At 39.7% G+C, this 19,460-nt stretch overlaps 1 protein-coding gene across 2 annotated transcripts in view; it reads left to right on the top strand.

Moving 5' to 3' along the window:
- Positions 1–19,031, top strand: part of KAT6A (lysine acetyltransferase 6A) — a 52,730-nt gene extending 33,699 nt beyond the window's left edge. For both annotated transcript variants that reach the window (XM_054804412.1, XM_054804411.1), the window contains exons 11-18: positions 705–846; positions 1,284–1,445; positions 2,403–2,496; positions 3,861–4,092; positions 5,207–5,417; positions 7,021–7,713; positions 8,514–8,832; positions 13,919–19,031. In XM_054804412.1, coding sequence (XP_054660387.1) covers positions 705–846; positions 1,284–1,445; positions 2,403–2,496; positions 3,861–4,092; positions 5,207–5,417; positions 7,021–7,713; positions 8,514–8,832; positions 13,919–16,506 — 4,441 coding nt within the window. In that variant the 3' untranslated portion in view covers positions 16,507–19,031. The remainder of the gene's footprint in view (positions 1–704; positions 847–1,283; positions 1,446–2,402; positions 2,497–3,860; positions 4,093–5,206; positions 5,418–7,020; positions 7,714–8,513; positions 8,833–13,918) is intronic.
- Positions 19,032–19,460: the final 429 nt, after the last annotated feature.

Here is a 19,460-nt window from a genome sequence, read left to right as displayed (position 1 = left end):
AAACTGCAAACTCTCTAAACTTTAACTTGATTGAGAAACAGGATTAAGTTCTTAGGGCCATAGCTAGAGAGGAGAAAATTAAGTAAAACTCCTTATTTTACCATTTAATAAGAGCATGTGGTCTGTCATGAGCAATTATTCTAGCTATGCTAAAGTCACGGAGGTACCTGAAAATAGCATCCTTGCCCAAGCTACAGTATGTAAATGGAGTTAAATCACAACAACGTCAGGACACTTGGATTCAAATTGTTGATGTCTGTGTAGTACGTAAAATGGTTTTAAAGCAAACAGATAGATGGTGTTGTGACCCACTGCTCAGGGGAACATAGAGCTGTCTGTTACGAGAAGTAGTTCCTATTCTCTCCCTTCCCTTACTTAATCCATCCTAGCGTCACTAGGGTAAAAGTGGGGTTTTTTTTGTGTTTTTCCTAGGATTTTAATCAATGCGTGTATTTCTTCTGACATAACTTAATAATGTAAAAGTAATTATGCATGACATTACTTTTTTTTAATATGCATTCATTATGGAATAAGTAAGTGCCATGACTTTAAGCATGGTAAGGTGTTTTTGGCCTGATTAGCACATACGCGAGGTCAGTATACACTGGTTTTGTTCTCCTCAAGTTTTCTATCTGCAGGAGTGAGGAATTTTATACAAAAGTCTGTATCTTCAGTCTTTGATCTTTCTTTATCTTTGCTTACAGGCTACCCAAGTTGTACCTTTGTGAATTCTGTCTAAAGTATATGAAAAGCAGAACTATTCTCCAACAGCATATGAAAAAATGTGGCTGGTTTCATCCTCCAGCCAATGAAATTTACAGAAAAAATAATATTTCAGTCTTTGAGGTAAGTTTAAAAACTAAGCCTCTCGCTTTTATCTATAAAATAGTCTTTAGCACCCAATTGTGTGATGTTTTCCATAGCCCTAAAGATTTTCATTCTTGAAGCATTCAGTTGCTAAGATTGAAGAACTACAAGCAAGCAGTGGGAGCTGACCTCATATATAGATTATTTATCCATAAAACATATGAGAAAGTTCGCTTTGTAAAAATTCTTTTTCATTTTAGGAAAATACATTTTAAATTCTCTCTTAAACTAATGAATATAACAGTGACTTGGCCGCTGCTTTTATGCTGTGGAAGTTTAAGTCCTTTGAGCCACTACCTGTGACAAAGAAGTCTTCCTCTCATGTTAGACATTTCAAACGTACAGGGATACCCAGATGAAGCATGGCCTTGCATGACAGCAAATGGAGTGACAAAACTTTTCCTCGTTTCTGTAAGGTTGATGGCAATGTCAGCACTATCTACTGCCAGAATTTGTGCTTGTTAGCCAAACTCTTCCTGGACCATAAGACACTCTATTACGATGTGGAGCCATTTCTCTTCTACGTGCTGACACAGAATGATGTCAAGGGCTGTCACCTTGTTGGCTACTTTTCCAAGGCAAGTATTTGAGTACTTCAGACTTGGAACTGCATTTGCTATGGTGAGAAACGCTGCTTCAGAGTCTTTAAATTGTTGTAATTTACGCCTTTGCGTTATGTAATACGGGTATAGACATCTGTTGCAACCATATTTTATTTATGTTGCATTCAGAGACCAAACTACACCAACCAATAAAACCAAGTTTCTTCATAATGTTGAATAGCATATATTCTCTAAGGAACTTGCACTGTAGCTAGTAGCTAAAAAAATGCAAACTCTTCAAATGACTTCCTACTGTTGGTGGTGAGGGATAGTACCATTTGAGAGATAAATGTTGTTACCAAGTAGTTCTACCTCCTCTTTCCTTCTGTAGCTATGTTGTTTTCCAAACAAGTTTGGCAATTTTTCACCTCATTTCAAACCCTTTTTTTTTTTTTTCTTGAGGGAACAGGGCCTAGATTTCAGATACGCCTTTCCTTAAGATTTTTATCTGTAATTGTTTTACTTATTTTTAAATAGCTTTAATTGACACTTTTCCTTTCAGTCTTCAGAACAACAGATTTGAGATTGGATTTTAGTATGTTTATGGTTATAACATTTAAAGATTCACTGGAATACTGCAGTCTTTTTCAGTAAATTTAGCTACCTTCAGATTTATGCTTTGAACTTTATCTGCTACGCAGCCCATGTTCTTTACTGTATTGTATCTAAACAGAAGGTGGATTTTATGTCAAGGTTTCATTCTTTTTGTTTTTCTGAACTGAAATGATGGTAATAGAGTTTTAATATTATTCTTTCTCTTAAAGTCTTTCCTTGGCTCATGTACATTGTTGTTTCTAAGAAACTTTGTGGCTTTCTAGCTCAGTTTTTGCTACAGAGGTAGTTAGAGACTTGTACAGAACAACTTCTATTTCTCACTGGTCTTTTTTTCTTTTTTTTTTTTTTAATTTGCTGCTTTTTTTTTTTTCCCAACAGGAAAAACACTGCCAACAGAAGTACAATGTTTCCTGTATAATGATTCTTCCACAATACCAGCGTAAGGGCTATGGCAGGTTCCTAATTGACTTCAGTAAGGAACTTTTTCTTCGCTTTTTTTAGTCTTTATCTTTTCATATTTTAAAGAAAAACTTAACTGTGGAAGAGGATATTTTTCAAAATTAAAAAAAAAAGTCTTGGGACAAAGGATTCTAAAGCTCACAAAGTCACCTGAACTTCACAATTTACTCTTATTGTTGGAAGGCTTCAATTATAAAGACAAATTGATAATTTCCCCCCTAATTCTCATGTTTCCTGTGTAAGCAATTTATGGTGGAAACTATAGGCATGTGTCTGTATAGTGTTTTTAGGAGAAGCTTACCTTGTGCATGTACAGAAAGCCAACCCTTGTGCATGTACAGAAAGCTTACCTTTGTACAGAAAGCAAACCCTAAAACTGCATGGTCTGTTGAAACCTTCAACATCTTAATTAAGTGAATGAGTGTCTTAAGCAAAACGTAGTCATAGTTACATTTCAATGTAGCTTTAAGAGCAACAAAACCAGACATACTTAGGATCTGAATACTCAAATAATTCTCAGATTCATACATGGATCTCAGCAAGTTCACAGGGAAACTTGCCACTGTAAATGTATCTCTCTTGTTATGCTGAGTGCAATCTAATGCAACCTTCCCTGTGGACGTGCTAATTTTGGAGTTAATGTCCAGAGGAAAAACCCTACTGGTAGAATTGTATTAGAATGATTTTACTGGTAAATATCCTTGTGTAGGTAAGTTATTGTTTTCCTGGAAATATTGGTGAAAAAAAGGAACTCAAGATGTATCTTGAGAAATCAACAGATGTGAGCTATATTAGAGCAGCAGTGAGAAGACACATTTGTCAGCTGGTTCCCCCCACCACCACCTTTGTCACACCAGGGAGGATATAACCTCTTGGTCTTTACTGAACCTGTGTGGTATATCACAGTCTTAAATTAATTAAGCTCTGCAGATAGAGCTTGGTACTCTTCAGTATGGCCCTGAAGTTTGACAGTAGAGAATGTTCAAGAAAATTGTTTGCCATGTTAGTTTTAAATGGCTAAAATGTTTTCCCTTGGTCATCTTCAAAATTGCGATTGCAATTGGAAGATACTCAGCAGACTTTTTGTGTACTTCAGGCTTAGTATAGTTTCCAGGTAGGCAACTGCTGCCATCTTGTGGCATTGCCCGTAGCCAATATCTGATGGCAATGTAGTTTAGAAATCTCATACTCTATCATTGAATAACGGGAGTTTAAACAAACAAAAAATCAGCCAGACCACTCAGTGTATCCTTCAAAATTATATCTTGTAGGCAACATTCAGCTACTTTCTGGAAAAATGCCTTTGTAGAAGTTGGGGTGGAAACAGAAGCTATAAATGCTGATTTTTTTTTTTTTTAAATTATTTTATATCTTCAGGCTATTTGCTTTCAAAGCGTGAGGGTCAAGCAGGATCACCAGAGAAGCCCCTATCAGACCTGGGGCGCCTCTCATATATGGCTTATTGGAAAAGTGTAATATTGGAGTGCCTTTATCATCAACGTGACAAGCAATTAAGCATCAAGAAATTGAGTAAGCTGACTGGAATCTGCCCTCAAGATATCACTTCCACTCTACATCACTTACGAATGCTTGACTTCCGTAGTGATCAGTGAGTACAGGAGTCCTGTTGTATTTCCAAATAATTCCAGATGTATTTGAATGAAATTTAATAGTATTTAGAGACAAGTCACATCTAATAAGCTTCATTTTATTTAAGACTGTAGAGATTTGTGATGCACGTGTGTGGTGCAAGAGTTGTTCAGTGTGAAAGGTGGATCAGATTTCCAGCTGTCTAGCTCTACAGCTGTGGAACTTCTGAGTAATTTGCAGTTGTGAGAGAAAGCAAGCTGATCTCTTGGCCACGTTCTTTTGGGGTCCCTCAGCATAATCAGTCTAACATACTTGCAAAACAGAGCAAAGAACAGCAACCCTCCTTCTGTAGAGGGAAATCTGTTCCTTTTTCCAGTCACTGAGCAAGACAGTTGTTTCTCCCCTTTGGTCTGTGTCTCAAAGATGCCGTTAACTGTGTGGATTAACGTGGGATGCTTGAACAGTGGGACAGATCACTGGGAGAAATGAGGTGTGTGGATATAGAACAGAGGTAGTCTGCTTGCCCAGCTGAGTGTACAAGTCAAGTGAAATACTGGGAATTATTCTTGATTCAGACTGTAGCAGTTTTGGGAGTGGGGTTGTGTTCTGTTGTGTTTTGTGTTAGACTTGGAACTTACTCGGAAAACTTGAAGTTATTTGAGAACAGCTTTATGTCCTCGTTTCACAGTATGCTTTAATTAGCAATATCACTCCCAGCCCTCTGAATAAAATCCACTCTGGTAGTGGGACTGTAACGTTTTAAAGCAGTCCTTTTATTACCATTCAGTGTCTTTCACCTTATGTTGCCTGTTCCCCAAATGGCCTACCCCTTGTCCATTTAACACATAATAAAAATGATACTCTGCAGCTGAATGTTATCCATGGAAGGATAATGGCTTCACCATTAACAAGAAGTGGAAAGAATTTAACAGCACTTTCTCAGTTTTAAGATGCTTTCTCTGGTAGTCCTATGGTACTGCAAATTGTACAATTTTAATGAGCTTTCTGTCCTCTCTGAAGTTATTCATGGCAGCACTGATTGCGAGTACGCAGGTTTTTCTGTAATATATGTTTCACATGATAACATGTACAATATGTAGCCTGTTGTTGATCAGAGTATTATTACTGTTTAGATTTGTGATCATTCGTCGGGAGAAACTTATCCAGGAACATATGGCAAAGCTTAGAACTAATGTCCGACCTATAGATGTGGATGCAGAATGTCTGCGTTGGACACCTGTTATAGTTTCCAACTCAGTTGTCTCTGAAGATGAAGAGGAGGAGACAGAGGATGGGGAAAATGAAGAGCAACAACAGCAGAAAGAAAAGGATCCAGAGACCAGTGTAAGAGTGAATCTGTTATTTCTGTGTCACACATAGTTATGCTCGGTGCTTTTGCAGCCAATGCTAACAAGATTTCAAATGCTAAGCTCGGGCATTTGGCATGATTGTAAACAGCAATGCAGTCATGATTAGTTTATGTATCTTTATAGTTTCAGATTAGAAACTAAAAATAGGGAAAACATTGAGGGATAGTCTAGAGAAAGGCTAAAGACTATCTCTGAAAAGAGTAAAAAGGCTCTACCCTTAATGATTTTTTCAGTATGTGTTGGGAAGGGCAGTGTTTAAAATAAAAAAAAAAAAAAAAAGAGGGCAAAAAACCCCACACCAAAAACCACAAACAAACAAAACCCCTGCCTCCCATGCTCAAGCAGCATGGTCTTTCATCAGATTATTGAAATGAATACAGGTTTGAAGGACCCAGTTGTTGTGGCTTGAATCTGGCAGGCAGCTAAAGCAACCACACAACCGTTTGCTCACTTCCCGCCGCCCCTCCTCAGTGGGACGGGGGAGAGGATCGAAAAGGAAAGAAGTTAAAAACTCATGGATTGAGATAAAGACAGTTTGGACAGAAAAGGAAGAGAATAAGTATAAGAATAATAATGATAAAAGAATATACAAAATGAGTGATGCACAGCACAATTGCTCCCCACCCAGAACCAATGCTCAGCTGTTTCCTGAGCTGAACCGCCTCCTGGCCAACTCCCCAGTTATATACTGAGCATGATGTCATATGGTATGGAATATCCCTTTGGCCAGTTTGGGTCAGCTGTCCTGGCTGTGTCCCCCCCAGCTTCTCGGGCACCCCCCGCCTTCTCATTGGCAGGGCAGTATGAGAAGCTGAAAAGTCCTTGACCACTTAGCAGCAACTAAAATATTAGTGTGTTATCAGCATTATTCTCATCCTAAATCCAAAACGCAACACTTATACCAGCTGCTAGTAAGAAAATTAACTCTATCCAAGCCAAAATTACGACACCAGTATTTCTGTAAGTGACACATAGCATAAATGGAAATGAATCAACAAAAACTTCTAACATTTTTCACCAAAGATTTTTGCTGTGTACTTTTGCAAAACCACTAATAGCTTCAGAATTGTTGCCCACAGAGCAGTGAAGATTTCTGAAATCTAGGCTGCTGTCCTTGAAGGGTTGCACACTCACATCAGGTGATGAGTACCGACTAGAATACTAAGAGGCAAATTATGTGGTGTTACTGTATTTACATTAAACTAATTGTGCATTTTAATGGACAAATAGCTTCGAGTTTGTCTCACTTTTTTTCTTGAAAATTACACAAATACTGTGTATTGAAGGTAGTGAGATGATGTTTGCATTCCAGCAGGCCACTAGATGGCTGCTGCTGACTGAAGTCACTTGTTGGGAAGGTAATTGAGGTATATTATCACCTAGGAGGAAAGGAGTAGCACTTAGCACTGTTAGAATCTTGTAAAGGTCAATTCTTTTGTTATTCTCAGATTCTTAAAAGTCATTCTTGTTAAACTTTTCTGACTTCTTGCTCAAAAGCTTTTGTGGATTTGAATTCAGGATAGACATGTATGCTTAAATAGGAAGTGTGAAATCTCTTTATTTTTTATTTAAATCAGATGGTAAAGTCTGTGTCATGGGAGAAGAAAGAGCAAGAGCCTTACTCACCTGCAGAGAGTGAAAAAAAGCCAGACATTGTTGCTCCAGCCAATTCTGCACGGCCAAACAAGCACATTTTTCCCCTGGATAGTCTTCCTGCAAACAGTCAGCCATCACGAAGAGGTCGATGGAACCGCAAGGGCAAAAAACTTCGGGAGCCCTTTTGTGAGAAGGAGCCAGTATTACCCATCGAGGACAAAACAGCGGTTCCCAGTGGGCGATGCAGTGAATGTGAGGAGAAATCAGCAGCCTCGCGAGGCCGGTGCAGTGACTGCGAGGAGAAGTCAGCAGCCTTGCAAGGAAGATGTGGTGAATGTGAGGAGAAGTCTCCAGCCCCCAGAGGCCGGTATACTGAAGATGAGGAAAAATCTGCAGTTTCCCAGGGACAGTACGGCAAAGGTGAAAAATCTGCAATTCCCCGTCGGCAGTACAGTGAAGGTATGGAAAGGTGGAGAGGGCAGTTGAAAAAGAACACAGAGCCACTGAAGTGTAGGTTCCCGGAGGACTGCGACAGATTACCCCGCCGCTACAGTGATAGTGATAGGGCGCTTCTGAGGTGTTTTAGCGAAAGCAGTGAAGAGGAAGATGATGAGCCTGTGAGTCCTCGATCAAGCTCTCCACCTGTTCTCACCAAGCCAACATTAAAACGAAAGGTGTGTGCCTTATTTCTTGTTTTCTCTGACTACATCACGCAGTCTATCTTGTTGGTGCTTTCTGAAGGATTGCGCAATTCGTGAAGTATGTATTAAGCGTACAGGTAGCATCTGGCCACTGTTCCAGAACTCACTCTGTAGGGTACTTTCTGCTACCTTTTTGTAGTGGTGGTTTTTGTTGAATCAGAGGCAGTTGGGTTTTTTTTCTTAATTCTAACTTCTGCCTTGTGCTTTCGATTTTTCCACCTTGGTTATTAAAATTTTACTCAGTCACACAAAATAGAAACAGATATGGTCCTACTTTTAAAGGAAGTTTGCAAAACACAAATGTTATCTAAACAACTAAAATCACAGCATAAAGTCTTGGAATGATTTACCACAGAGATGTGAATTCTATCAACATGACCAAGAAAATCCTCTCTTTGTGGGATGATGCACTAAAAAGTTCTCTTCTATATCATCTTTGCAGCTTATTCTAAACTATTCACATCTATGTTGCAGTGTCTCTGAACTTTCAGCTGTTATGGATGGGCTGTTAGCTTCAGCTGTTTAAATGGTTTATGCTATTACATGAATGTCAATCTAACAATTTTCATGGAAGTCAGTCATCTTGCATTGTATTTGACATCTGTCTAACTGAAGGCAGGTGCCAGTCAGTGTTTCTAGTGAAGTCTGGATTCCAGAACGGACCCCTCTGGTCCTCGTTAGACTGTTCAACTCTGCTATTCACGTTTTCTTTTTATCAGTGGTTTATTTCTACTGCACATGATAAACTGTCTTCTCCCATCTTCCACTTTCAGAAACCAATTCTTCATCGGAAGAGGCGAGTCCGCAAGCGTAAGCACCACAACAGCAGTGTTGTTACTGAAACAATCTCGGAGACCACAGAAGTGCTGGATGAACCATTTGAGGACTCTGACTCTGAACGACCAATGCCTCGATTAGAGCCTACATTTGAGATTGAGGAGGAGGAAGAGGAGGAGGAGGAGGACGAAGAGGAGGAGAATGAACTTTTGCCCAGTGGATACTTTCGGCACTTAGCCCCACCAGACACACTCAGGCATAGACCCTCTTCTAACAGGAAGTCCAAAGATGAGGAGGAGTCTGACGACACTAATGGTATGTTTGGTGATATGCTGTTGAAAGTTTGATACAGTTAGTGTGTCAGTGAATGTCAGATGATACTAGCTCATGATGGAACAAGCTGCTTACCTAGTCTTGTAACTTCTAGACAAACTGTAGGGTTAGGCATAAATTACCAGTCAAATCAGCCTCAAACATTCCCAAGTCTTATGAAAAGGTAGTGCATGCTTTTAACTATCTTATTAGCAATGACCTGATCACAGGGTATCCTTTTGATTCAGCTTTCCTACTGGAATTGGTATCTATGATTGTGGAAAGACCTATGCAGCAGGGTCACTTAGAGAAATATAACAGAAATTAATTGGAGTGCCCTCAGTTTTCTGTAACAGAAATAGTAAATTGTCTCTTTTGAGATCACGTTCTTCATCACATTGCATGTCCTGCCTCTCAGCTTCTCATATCTCCTTAAAGTTCTCTGAACCTTCAGTTCATAAAATAAAATGATTTGGTTGGAACTGGTTACTTAGAGTGCACTGACAATTCAAAAGAAACATCTGTCATTCAGATGCTCTATTAGTAATCTTCATTATGGCCGTTATATGTTCTGTTCTCTTGATGGTCTACACTGTGCAAGGCAGTCAGCCAAATAAAAACGAAGAACTGTGTGAAAAAGAAGTATGGTGCCATTATCCCACAATAAAAAATCATTACTGGAACTAACTTGTTAATTTATGGCTTTCAACTAGCCTGTGGTTAGCAGAGGAGACTTTTTTTTCTTTAAAAGTACTCAAATACTGAAAGCATCAATATGATTATAGCCATGTATACTATCCATTTCGCATCAGTTACCCTTAAATCCTTATAGCAGCGTATAACTATTCACATTTAGTGCAAACACATGTTGATGCGGCATTGTTTGCTTAGGGGGAATATATGCACAGTCAGCTTATACCATTGGTTTTTTAATTCTATTGTGATCAGATTAGTCATAAAATACATTTTTATGGTACTCCAGCACCATTAATAAGACTATAGAGTTGGGAGAAGATCTGTTAAATAAGTGGTTTTCAGTCTTTTTCATTTGTGCTCTTCTGAATGTTTTCTGGTAGAGATGCAGATCCTTTTACAGATTCCACACACATATATTGCTTTATAAAATACATCAGTGATTTTTAACCATCTTTCGCAGACTACAAATAGTCTGTAGAGTTCCCAGGGATCAAAAATGGTATTTGGAAAGCCACTGTTTTAACTTACACCCCTCATATATACACTACAATGATAAATTTCTTGCTCACTTACTTTATAATTACTTTCTTACTCTCCACTTATAATTTAGTGCTTTCTGTTCCTTTATGTCACTTCTGTTGCTTCCCCCCCCCCCCCAAACTTCTGCAAATTTGTCAGAACCTCTGAAGTAATAAAGTAGTATGCACACTATTTTAGGGTATTGCTGCTCCTGACATCAAACTGTATCTGTTGGCTGCTTATGCCTTTAATGCTGGTGCCTTTGCATATACATAGTAAAACTGTAATGATCTTAGAGAAAATAGAATGTAATTTTAATTACCTAAACATGTTAGCCCATGGGGATAATCAGTCATCATAAACAGCTGGCATTTTTTCCTAAAAAATTAAGCTGGGTGAAGGGGGGCAGCAGTGCCTTATGACAGTTCAGAAATACAGTATTGCAGTCATTAATACTTGGTTCAGATATAGACTGTTTGAATCATAACTATCAGTTAGGAATGTTTATAGGAAGCTTAGGGTTTTTTGGAAGTTTTCCTATCACTACAGAAACCTTCTCGTAATCGTCTCTTTTTTTTGTTTTTGAACTTTCTGACTAAGGGTGGTTTGGTTTAGATTTTTCCCTGAGAACTTAATCTCTAGCTGAGGTAATGCATTGAAAGTGTTTTATGATTTCCCTGAGAAGTAACATCGCAGTCTCTTAGATTTGGTGTCTGATGAGAATTTGAATTGGTTCTGATTACTATCAGGGCTGCAGTGAGAATGGATAGTTTGGTGATTTGAGGCCAGTATTTAATAAGGTTTAGGCATTCTGGAAGACAGAGTGTGTTCTGTGGTGTAGAAAACAAATAAAGCTTGTCTCTCTATATTCTACCAATTCTGTGCAACTTGGTTAGTCTTGTGTGGGGGAAGACAGACCTCTGTAATGGGCTGGGCTGTATTATTTTGCTTTTCCTTTTTCCTAACCCACAATAAGTTTTATTGTGAATGTGAGTACTGTAAGGATCTTCTGTTCAAGCTTGCGTGCACACTGATGTTTAAGTGCAACTGAGCACGTACATATGTTTCTCGGTATCCTACAAAATGATGCACGTGAAATCTCCAAGGAGGGAGACTCCACAACCTTTCTGGGCGGCTTGTGCTAGTGCTCAGTCGCAGTAAAGAACCGTTTCCTGAAGCTCCTGTGTTTCAGTTTGTGCCCATGGCTTCTGGCACTGGGTGCCACTGAAAAGAGCCTGGCTCCATCTTCTTTACACCCTCCCTTAAGGTATTTGTACACATTTGATAAGATTCCCCCCGTGAGCCTTCTCTAGTCCCCGCTCTCTCAGCCTTTCCTCATCAGACAGATGCTCCAATCTCATAGGCGTCTTAGCGGCCCTTTGCTGGGCTCTCTCCAGTAACTCCGTGTCTGTCTTGTACTGGGGAGCCCAGGCTGGACATTTTTAATATTACATTGTTATAAGGGGAGCCTGCCATCATAAGATCGTTTAATATTTTTAGGAATAAAAAAAAAAAGAGGAAATCCGTGACGGCACAGATAAAAGCAAAGGGTCTTTACTTAAGAGGTGGTAAATGTAATCCTCTGTAGTAGATAGGAAATGTGAAAGAAGGGGAAGAGAAACAGTGATTTTTTTTTTTTATTATTTTTAATTTTTTTTAAAGAGGTGGATTATTTTTTTAAGGACTTAAGCATTAATGCTTAACAAATACTAGAAAGTAGTGTTTCCTTCTTTCTGCCCAATGATATGCTGACTGTGGCAGATCCTTTCTTTGCTTTAGTCACATTCCAAATATTTGTTTTATGGATGACTTCAAGGAGTTGTTGAATTTTGAATTCAGTATTTGTTTTAAATTCATTTTTTAATACCTAGATTTTTTTTTCAGAATGCTTCTCAAATGAGGTATTTAGAGTAAATGCCTATCTGAGCAAAGGGCAAGAGTGACTCAGCTGACCTCTGATTAGGTTTTAAGAAGTGTTTGGAAACTACTAGGAGCGCATTATTTAGTTTTACCTTTGTTGCATAACTGTGGCCTTAAAACAGCTCTTCTTGGGAAATTTGTAGCGTGGAATTAATAACATTTTTTAAGGTGGTAGAAAGGGCAAAAGTGTGAATAAATTACTCTGAATATTGGAGGGAAATGGATCTTCATATAGTGGGATGACCAACCAAATTTCAGGCCCATCAGTGTGATGTTCATCGTAATTTAACTAGTGGGATGACTGGCTTATTACTTAGTAGAAAGTCCAGGGAGGGTTATTTGCTTAATACAAATGAACACTGGTATGTGAAAAATGTATTTGTCAGACAATGATATATATTTCGCACGACTACAGCTTGGTTAATAACAGTAATTGATGTTACCTAGTTAATGTTTTGAGAAGTATTTGACTTCAAACCATCTGCTTAAGCCAAAATGTTACAGAATCAAGCTATTACATATTAAATAAATCAAGCTGCAAACAAGGAGTAGTTAAGCAGTTTTATTATTAGTGGGGTGCAAGGCAGATGGACTAGATGATCGTTATAGGTCCCTTTCAACAGAACTATTCTGTTCTAAGGGAGATTGGTCTGGGTCATGTGTCTGTCTGTACTGCTATTTTATGGATAGATTAGAAAATAATGTAGCAGCTGACAGAAAAAGAGGGATTTGGTAAATGAAGTGAAGGTCAATTTGCTGATGAAGTCTTTATGAGAGTATTTGAAGGTTGTGTCCAGTTATTAGCATGGTTTTCTAGCTCAAAGCCAAAGAGATTCAGATGATCCTTTAATATATGAACAGAGGAATCTCAAGTGGAGTAGAGACATTCTGTCATCTCTTTATTTAGCTTTGGCGAAACTACTACGACCATCTTTACTTATTTACACTTGATAAGAGTATTGATAAACTGGAATCGTTCAAAGAACAGTCATGGACTGATTAAGACACTAGAACAAACGTTCTTTACTGATAGATTCAAAGAAAGCAGAGGCAAGAGTGATTTGATAGATAGTGAGAACTCTTGTTTGGTAAGAAAGATCTTCTGCCTAGATAAAAGGAAAACTAATGCAAAAGCAGATTAAGTAAATTCAGTGTCTGAAGACAGTTGTTGCAAGTAGTAGTAGACAGCTGTTGCAGTAGTTTACCAACAGTTGTGTAAAATATCACTGACCTAATTGACAGGTTCAAAACCAAATTAATTCAGGGAATGCCTTACAGTATTCAGTAAGTTCTCAGTAAATGATCACATTTTTTTCTGGCTGTATAAGCTCTGATCCTATTGTAGTGTTTGGAAAGTCACTGAAATGCAAAACTTGCTTCATCAAATAAAAATTAGGTGAGAGAGAAATTCAGCTTCCTTTTAATGATTTCTCAGATAAAAAAAAATCAAAAAATAGCCAAATTCAGTCACCTGTGTGTTTCTATCTGCATTTAAAAGCATAAGCTATGAAAAAAGCGGAAATATTTCCTTTCTGCAGCAGAAGCACAAAATTCAGATCTAAATGGAAACACGCTTTTCTGGCAACTTCATGCGTTCCCCTACACTCGAACATTTTCATTTATCAACATACTGTAAAAATAAAAATTTTAAAGAGTGGTGAGTCTTTCCAGGACTTTATCATATAGCCTAGTGTTTAATTTGAATTGTGTATTAAAGGCTCAGAGCTTTGACCATGTGAAATCTTGACAGCATTGGTGTTCTTTGAAAATGTAATGTGCAATGTGATTGCTAATGAGCAGACCTTGATCCTTCTTGTTACCCTTCACAAGAAATCTCTAAGCTAGTATTGATACATAAAGTTGATAAACATGATGGGAATGCTTGAGAAAGCTTCCGTGAATGCTCAGGTCAAACAAAAATGTTTGAACAGTATCTTTCAATTTGTGTTTTCAGGTAACCCAACTTTGAAACCATTATCTATGCTGAGAAAATGTGACGGAAAGGATTCTTCACTTGAGCCAGACACTTCTACACCCATGAAAAAGAAGAAGGGATGGCCAAAAGGGAAAAGCCGAAAACCGCTCCACTGGAAGAAAAGACCTGGTCGAAAACCAGGTTTTAAACTGAACCGGGAAAAGGTGCCACCATCAGTTCAGGATGAAGGAGTTGATGGAGTGGTAGCTAATTCAAAACCGGGGCGTAAGCCCAAAACTTCAGATAAAGAAGAAAGCGTTGAGCAGAAAGAAGAGCTGCCTCTTATTGAGGAAAGGAAAGAGGAAGATGTGAATATGGAAGCAGAAGAGGTAGGAGAGGGAGAAGAGGAAGATGTAGCCAGCAGTGAAGTAAGAGCAGTTTCTCCTGTGGACAGCAACAGCAGTCCAGTGCCAGAAGTAAAAGAGCCTGAGATAGAAGAGGAGGTAGAGGAGAAGCCACGGGTTTTAGAAGAGCAAAGGCAATCAGAAGAGGAACAGCAAGAACTAGATGAACCTGAGCATGACCATGAGGAAGAAGAGGAAGTTGCAGTAGTGACAAATCAAAATGAAGATCATGACGCTGATGACGAAGATGACGGTCATCTGGAGTCCGTGAAGAAAAAAGAATTGGAGGAACACCCTGTTAGAGAAGGGGTGAAGGAAGAGCCTCAGGTGCAAGAATGTTTTTTAGAAACAAGCATACCAAGCAGTAGAGAAGTTGCTAAAGAAAAAGATGAAGCAGAGGCAGATTCTGAGGAAGAGCAGGCTTCCAATGAGACATCGGTGGGCTCAGAGCATGTCCCTGGGTCTGAAGATGATCATGAAGAAGAGCAAAGTAATAAAGAAGGGTTAATTGAATTAAAGGAAGAGGAAGAGATTCCTCATAGTGAACTAGATCTTGAAACTGTTCAAGCAGTACAGTCCTTGACACAGGAGGAAAGCAATGAGCATGATGTAGCTTACCAGGACTGTGAAGAAACACTTGCAGCTTGTCAGACTTTGCAGAGTTACACCCAGACTGAGGAGGATCCTCAGATGTCAATGGTTGAAGATTGCCAGGCCTCAGAACACAACAGTCCAATATCCTCTGTTCAGTCCCACCCCAGCCAGTCTGTACGTTCTGTCAGCAGCCCAAATGTGCCTGCTCTGGAGAGCAGTTACACCCAGATAAGTCCCGAACAAGGATCGCTGTCCGCACCCTCTATGCAGAACATGGAGACCAGCCCCATGATGGATGTGCCTTCAGTATCGGACCACTCTCAGCAGGTGGTGGATAGTGGCTTCAGTGACCTTGGCAGCATTGAGAGCACTACAGAGAATTATGAAAACCCCAGCAGCTATGACTCCACTATGGGAGGCAGCATTTGTGGAAATAACTCTTCCCAGAGCAGCTGTTCATATGGAGGACTGTCCTCTTCTAGCAGCCTCACTCAGAACAGTTGTGTTGTCACTCAGCAAATGGCAAACATTGGCAGCAGTTGCAGCATGATGCAGCAAAACACTGTCCAGCCTGCAGCAAATTGCAATATCAAGTCACCTCAGAGCTGTGTAGTAGAAAGGCCTCCAAGTAACCAGCAACCAACAACGCAGCCGCAACAGCAACAGCCTCAGTCACAGCAGCCCCAGCCCCCACCTCCACCACAGCAGCAACCTCCGCTGTCTCAGTGTAGCATGAACAACAGCTTCACCCCAGCACCTATGATCATGGAAATACCTGAATCAGGAAGCACTGGTAACATAAGTATCTATGAGAGGATTCCAGGGGATTTTGGTGCTGGGAGCTATTCACAACCGTCAGCCACGTTCAGTTTAGCCAAGCTGCAGCAGCTGACAAACACCATTATGGACCCTCATGCCATGCCTTATAGCCATTCTCCTGCTGTGACTTCCTATGCAACCAGCGTTTCTCTGTCCAACACAGGACTGGCTCAGCTAGCTCCCTCTCATCCGTTAGCAGGCACACCGCAAGCACAAGCCACTATGACACCCCCACCGAACCTGGCGTCCACCACCATGAACCTCACGTCGCCTCTGCTTCAGTGTAATATGTCTGCTACCAACATTGGTATTCCGCATACACAGAGGTTGCAGGGGCAAATGCCAGTCAAGGGGCATATTTCCATTCGCTCTAAGTCAGCACCACTGCCCTCTGCAACTGCACACCAGCAGCAGCTCTATGGCCGCAGCCCGCCCGCAGTTGCCATGCAGGCTGGTCCTCGTACGTTAGCTGTTCAACGGGGCATGAACATGGGAGTCAACCTAATGCCAACCACCCCTTACAATGTTAATTCCATGAATATGAACACCCTGAATGCCATGAACAGCTACAGAATGACACAGCCTATGATGAACAGCAGTTACCATAGTAACCCTGCCTACATGAACCAGACAGCACAGTATCCTATGCAGATGCAGATGGGAATGATGGGGAGCCAGGCCTATACCCAGCAGCCTATGCAGCCAAATCCTCATGGCAACATGATGTACACTGGCCCCTCCCATCACAGCTACATGAACGCTGCTGGGGTGCCCAAGCAGTCTCTCAATGGACCATACATGAGAAGATGAGCAAGATGAACTTGCATCCTAAAAACTGAAATATATATATAAATAAAGGAACCTTTTATACTGACAAACCAGAGAAAATGGACCTTTTTCCAGTCAAAATATTGCTGTAGATTTAGAGGGATTTTCTTTGGTTTATTTTATTTTTTAGGAAGCCTGGTCTTTATTTTTTGGATTTTTTTTTTTGTTTTGTGTTTTTGTTTTCTTCACAATCCTGAAACATTTTACAGCTAAAATCATTTACAGATGTTTTTTAGAGGGGAAAACATGCACAAAATCTTTTCATAATTTAAAAAGAGCCTTACTTTGCTGACAATGTGGACAGAATATGTGTAACGGTGAAATCATCTTTCTGAATATTTTTTTCAAATGTATGTCCTTCTCCCTCCCCTGTGCCCCTCTGTATGCAGTTTCTAGTGCTGCAGTCATGTAAAATGTTTGACATCTCAAAGAATAACAACCCTTCCCTCTACACCCCACCTAGCATTTCCTACTTCTAGCAGGAGGCACTTACTGGGAGACTTGGAAGGGGACACAGAGGATAAATGAAGCTCTTTATTTCTGCAAGTCAGGAAAAATTTTTAATCTTTAATTTTCCCTGACTCCCTCGCCCTCAGTAAAATTTGGAGTTACGTGTAAACGATAAACTATTCGCATTGGTGTTTTTGTAGATGAGTTAATTGAAATTGTATGTTTCATGCTGAAAATATAATGTAACTTTAAAATGATCCCATTCACCACCCAGACGCGTGCATGCACGCACACATGTTCTGTCACTCTGAACTACTGGAAGCGTCTCGAGAGAGAGAACTGTTTGTATCCCTTACGCAGTCAGGAGGAGGATAGGGTGGTTAATGGTCTCTTAGGAAGATGGTTGCAGGCTCTTCTGGTGAACTGCAAGTCAGCCACAACTCTGAGATCCCAAACTCTGCTTTAGTATGTACTTCGAAATGCTGAGGGTCTTGGTTCTGAGCCTTTGAGTCAGGCTGAGCTCAAAAGCAGCTGTTGCCAGTGGTCTGCCTCTTAATCTCTTTGCTTAGGTAATCTTGGAAGATAAACCGTACGTTTTAAGTGACTTGATGAGAACCCTGTGGTGTCCTTGTCACTCTTCCGTTCCTGGTATGGGGTAGGAAGTTGCTGAATGTGCCGCTCTTTGGGGGTGTCAGTGATGTTCTCCCTGATTCTCCCGCTATGTTTGAGACCCATTTGATAGGAATAGCCACACCTTTGATCTAGCGTGGGAAAATAAGGGAATCGGCCTGTTTTACAGGAGTGAAACAGTCCAAACACCATAGTAGGACGCAGGCGGCAGGATTTTGCTGTTTATTACCGCATAATCCAATTTACATTCTTTTTGGCTACGTTGCTGGCATGTCACCCAATACAAAAAGGGACACCATTTAATGTAAAGTTCTTTTTTTATTGTATATGAAGTAGAAATACAGACACATTAATAAGACTAATTTCTTTTGTTTTTAAACCAAAAGAGTAAAAGAAAGTTGGGGTTTCTTCAGATGCACTAAAATGGACTTTCCTCCAATAACTGCTAACCATAAAAGGCAGAATTCAAAGGACTTCCACTTTTTATTTGTTTAGTTTTGAGCATGTACAAGGCTGTGTAGGACCCCATTTCTCTGTATATACTATTCCAGTTCCAAATAACCCATGTAGAAAGCGCACTGTGCTGCCCTCTCCTTCCTAGATCTTCAGCTGTGTCACTGCTTCCCGATTGCTGGGGTGGGGTGGGTAGGGGTGGGTGGGGGTCGGAGACAGGAGGAGAAGCTGTTGAAACGAGGGCCGTGAATTTAGTTTGTTTGCCGTTATGTTTGGTTTGGTTTTGTATGTTTGTTTGGTTTTTTTGTTTTTTTTTTTAATCAATTGGGCAGCTCCCTTTTCCACAAGCCTTTGTGACTGTAGAACTATTGTAGAAAAAAAAAATGTTCTTTTCTATATATAAAAAGAAATTATCCAACGCAGTAATATTGGTACCTACCATTTTTTCACTTCTGTTTAAAAAAAAATAATGTATTTTTAGCAAGATAACTTGGGTAATCTTCTAAAAGAAATTAAAAAAAAATCTCACTGTTAGTGACTTTGATGCCTTTTAAAAATAAGAGCTTTTTCATTTCATTCCATCTTTAAAATTTTTTATCTTTGTTGTAGAATATTAAAAACTATTTTAAGAAAGATAAAATTCTCTTTAAAGAGATCTCTAGAGTGTGTGAATAGGAGCTCCAGATGCCTCTAAAAGCCGCATGTACAAATGAAGCTGAGTCTATTCCTGTCTGTTTATATTTGCTTTTCCTGTTTTGTAACCTCTTTGTACTTTGTTCATGGTGACTTGTAAGCTAAGGGGAAGGGGTGCCTAGATGCCTTTGTAATTCTCCATGTCATACGCTCCTGGCTGGATGGTCTCCCTTCCTCTCCTTGTATGTAATATCACTTTTTTTTCCCCTTTCTAGCAAGTACTTTCAAAAGAACTCTGTACATTTTAACATAAAAAATAAATTATGTTGAGCCATTTTGGATGTCAGTTGTGCGTGTGGATTTTTTTTCCTGCCATTTAAGCAGTGAACTCTGTCACTGATCCTTGGTCCTGGGAATGTGATTCCCTGTTGGGCTTTTGGTCTGGAAGAGAGATGGTACTTGGAGTTTAAGATCTCTGCCCATGTTAATTTTTATCTACAGCTTCTAATCAGAGTAAGATTAAAAATAAGAAGAAAAAAACCAAAAACTTGAAAGCTTCTCCAGAAATCATCGCCTTTAAATTCCTCTCTGCAAGGGCTGCCCAAAGCTTAAGCAAAGCGCGTTAGCTGGGTTTTGTCAGCCGCTGTTTGTACGATTGCTTGAGTTTTGACCTGTGCACTTAAAAAATTGCAATGTGTGTTTGAAGCTTTTTTTTTTCCCCCCCTCTTTCAATTGCACTCTCATCTCTATAGTTAGCGCTTTGGATAGGA

Source organism: Grus americana, chromosome 26 (assembly GCF_028858705.1).
Source record: "Grus americana isolate bGruAme1 chromosome 26, bGruAme1.mat, whole genome shotgun sequence".
NCBI lineage: Eukaryota > Metazoa > Chordata > Aves > Gruiformes > Gruidae > Grus > Grus americana.
The sequence above is the reverse complement of the archived record's forward strand: the minus strand, read 5'-3'. Positions and strand labels throughout refer to the sequence as shown.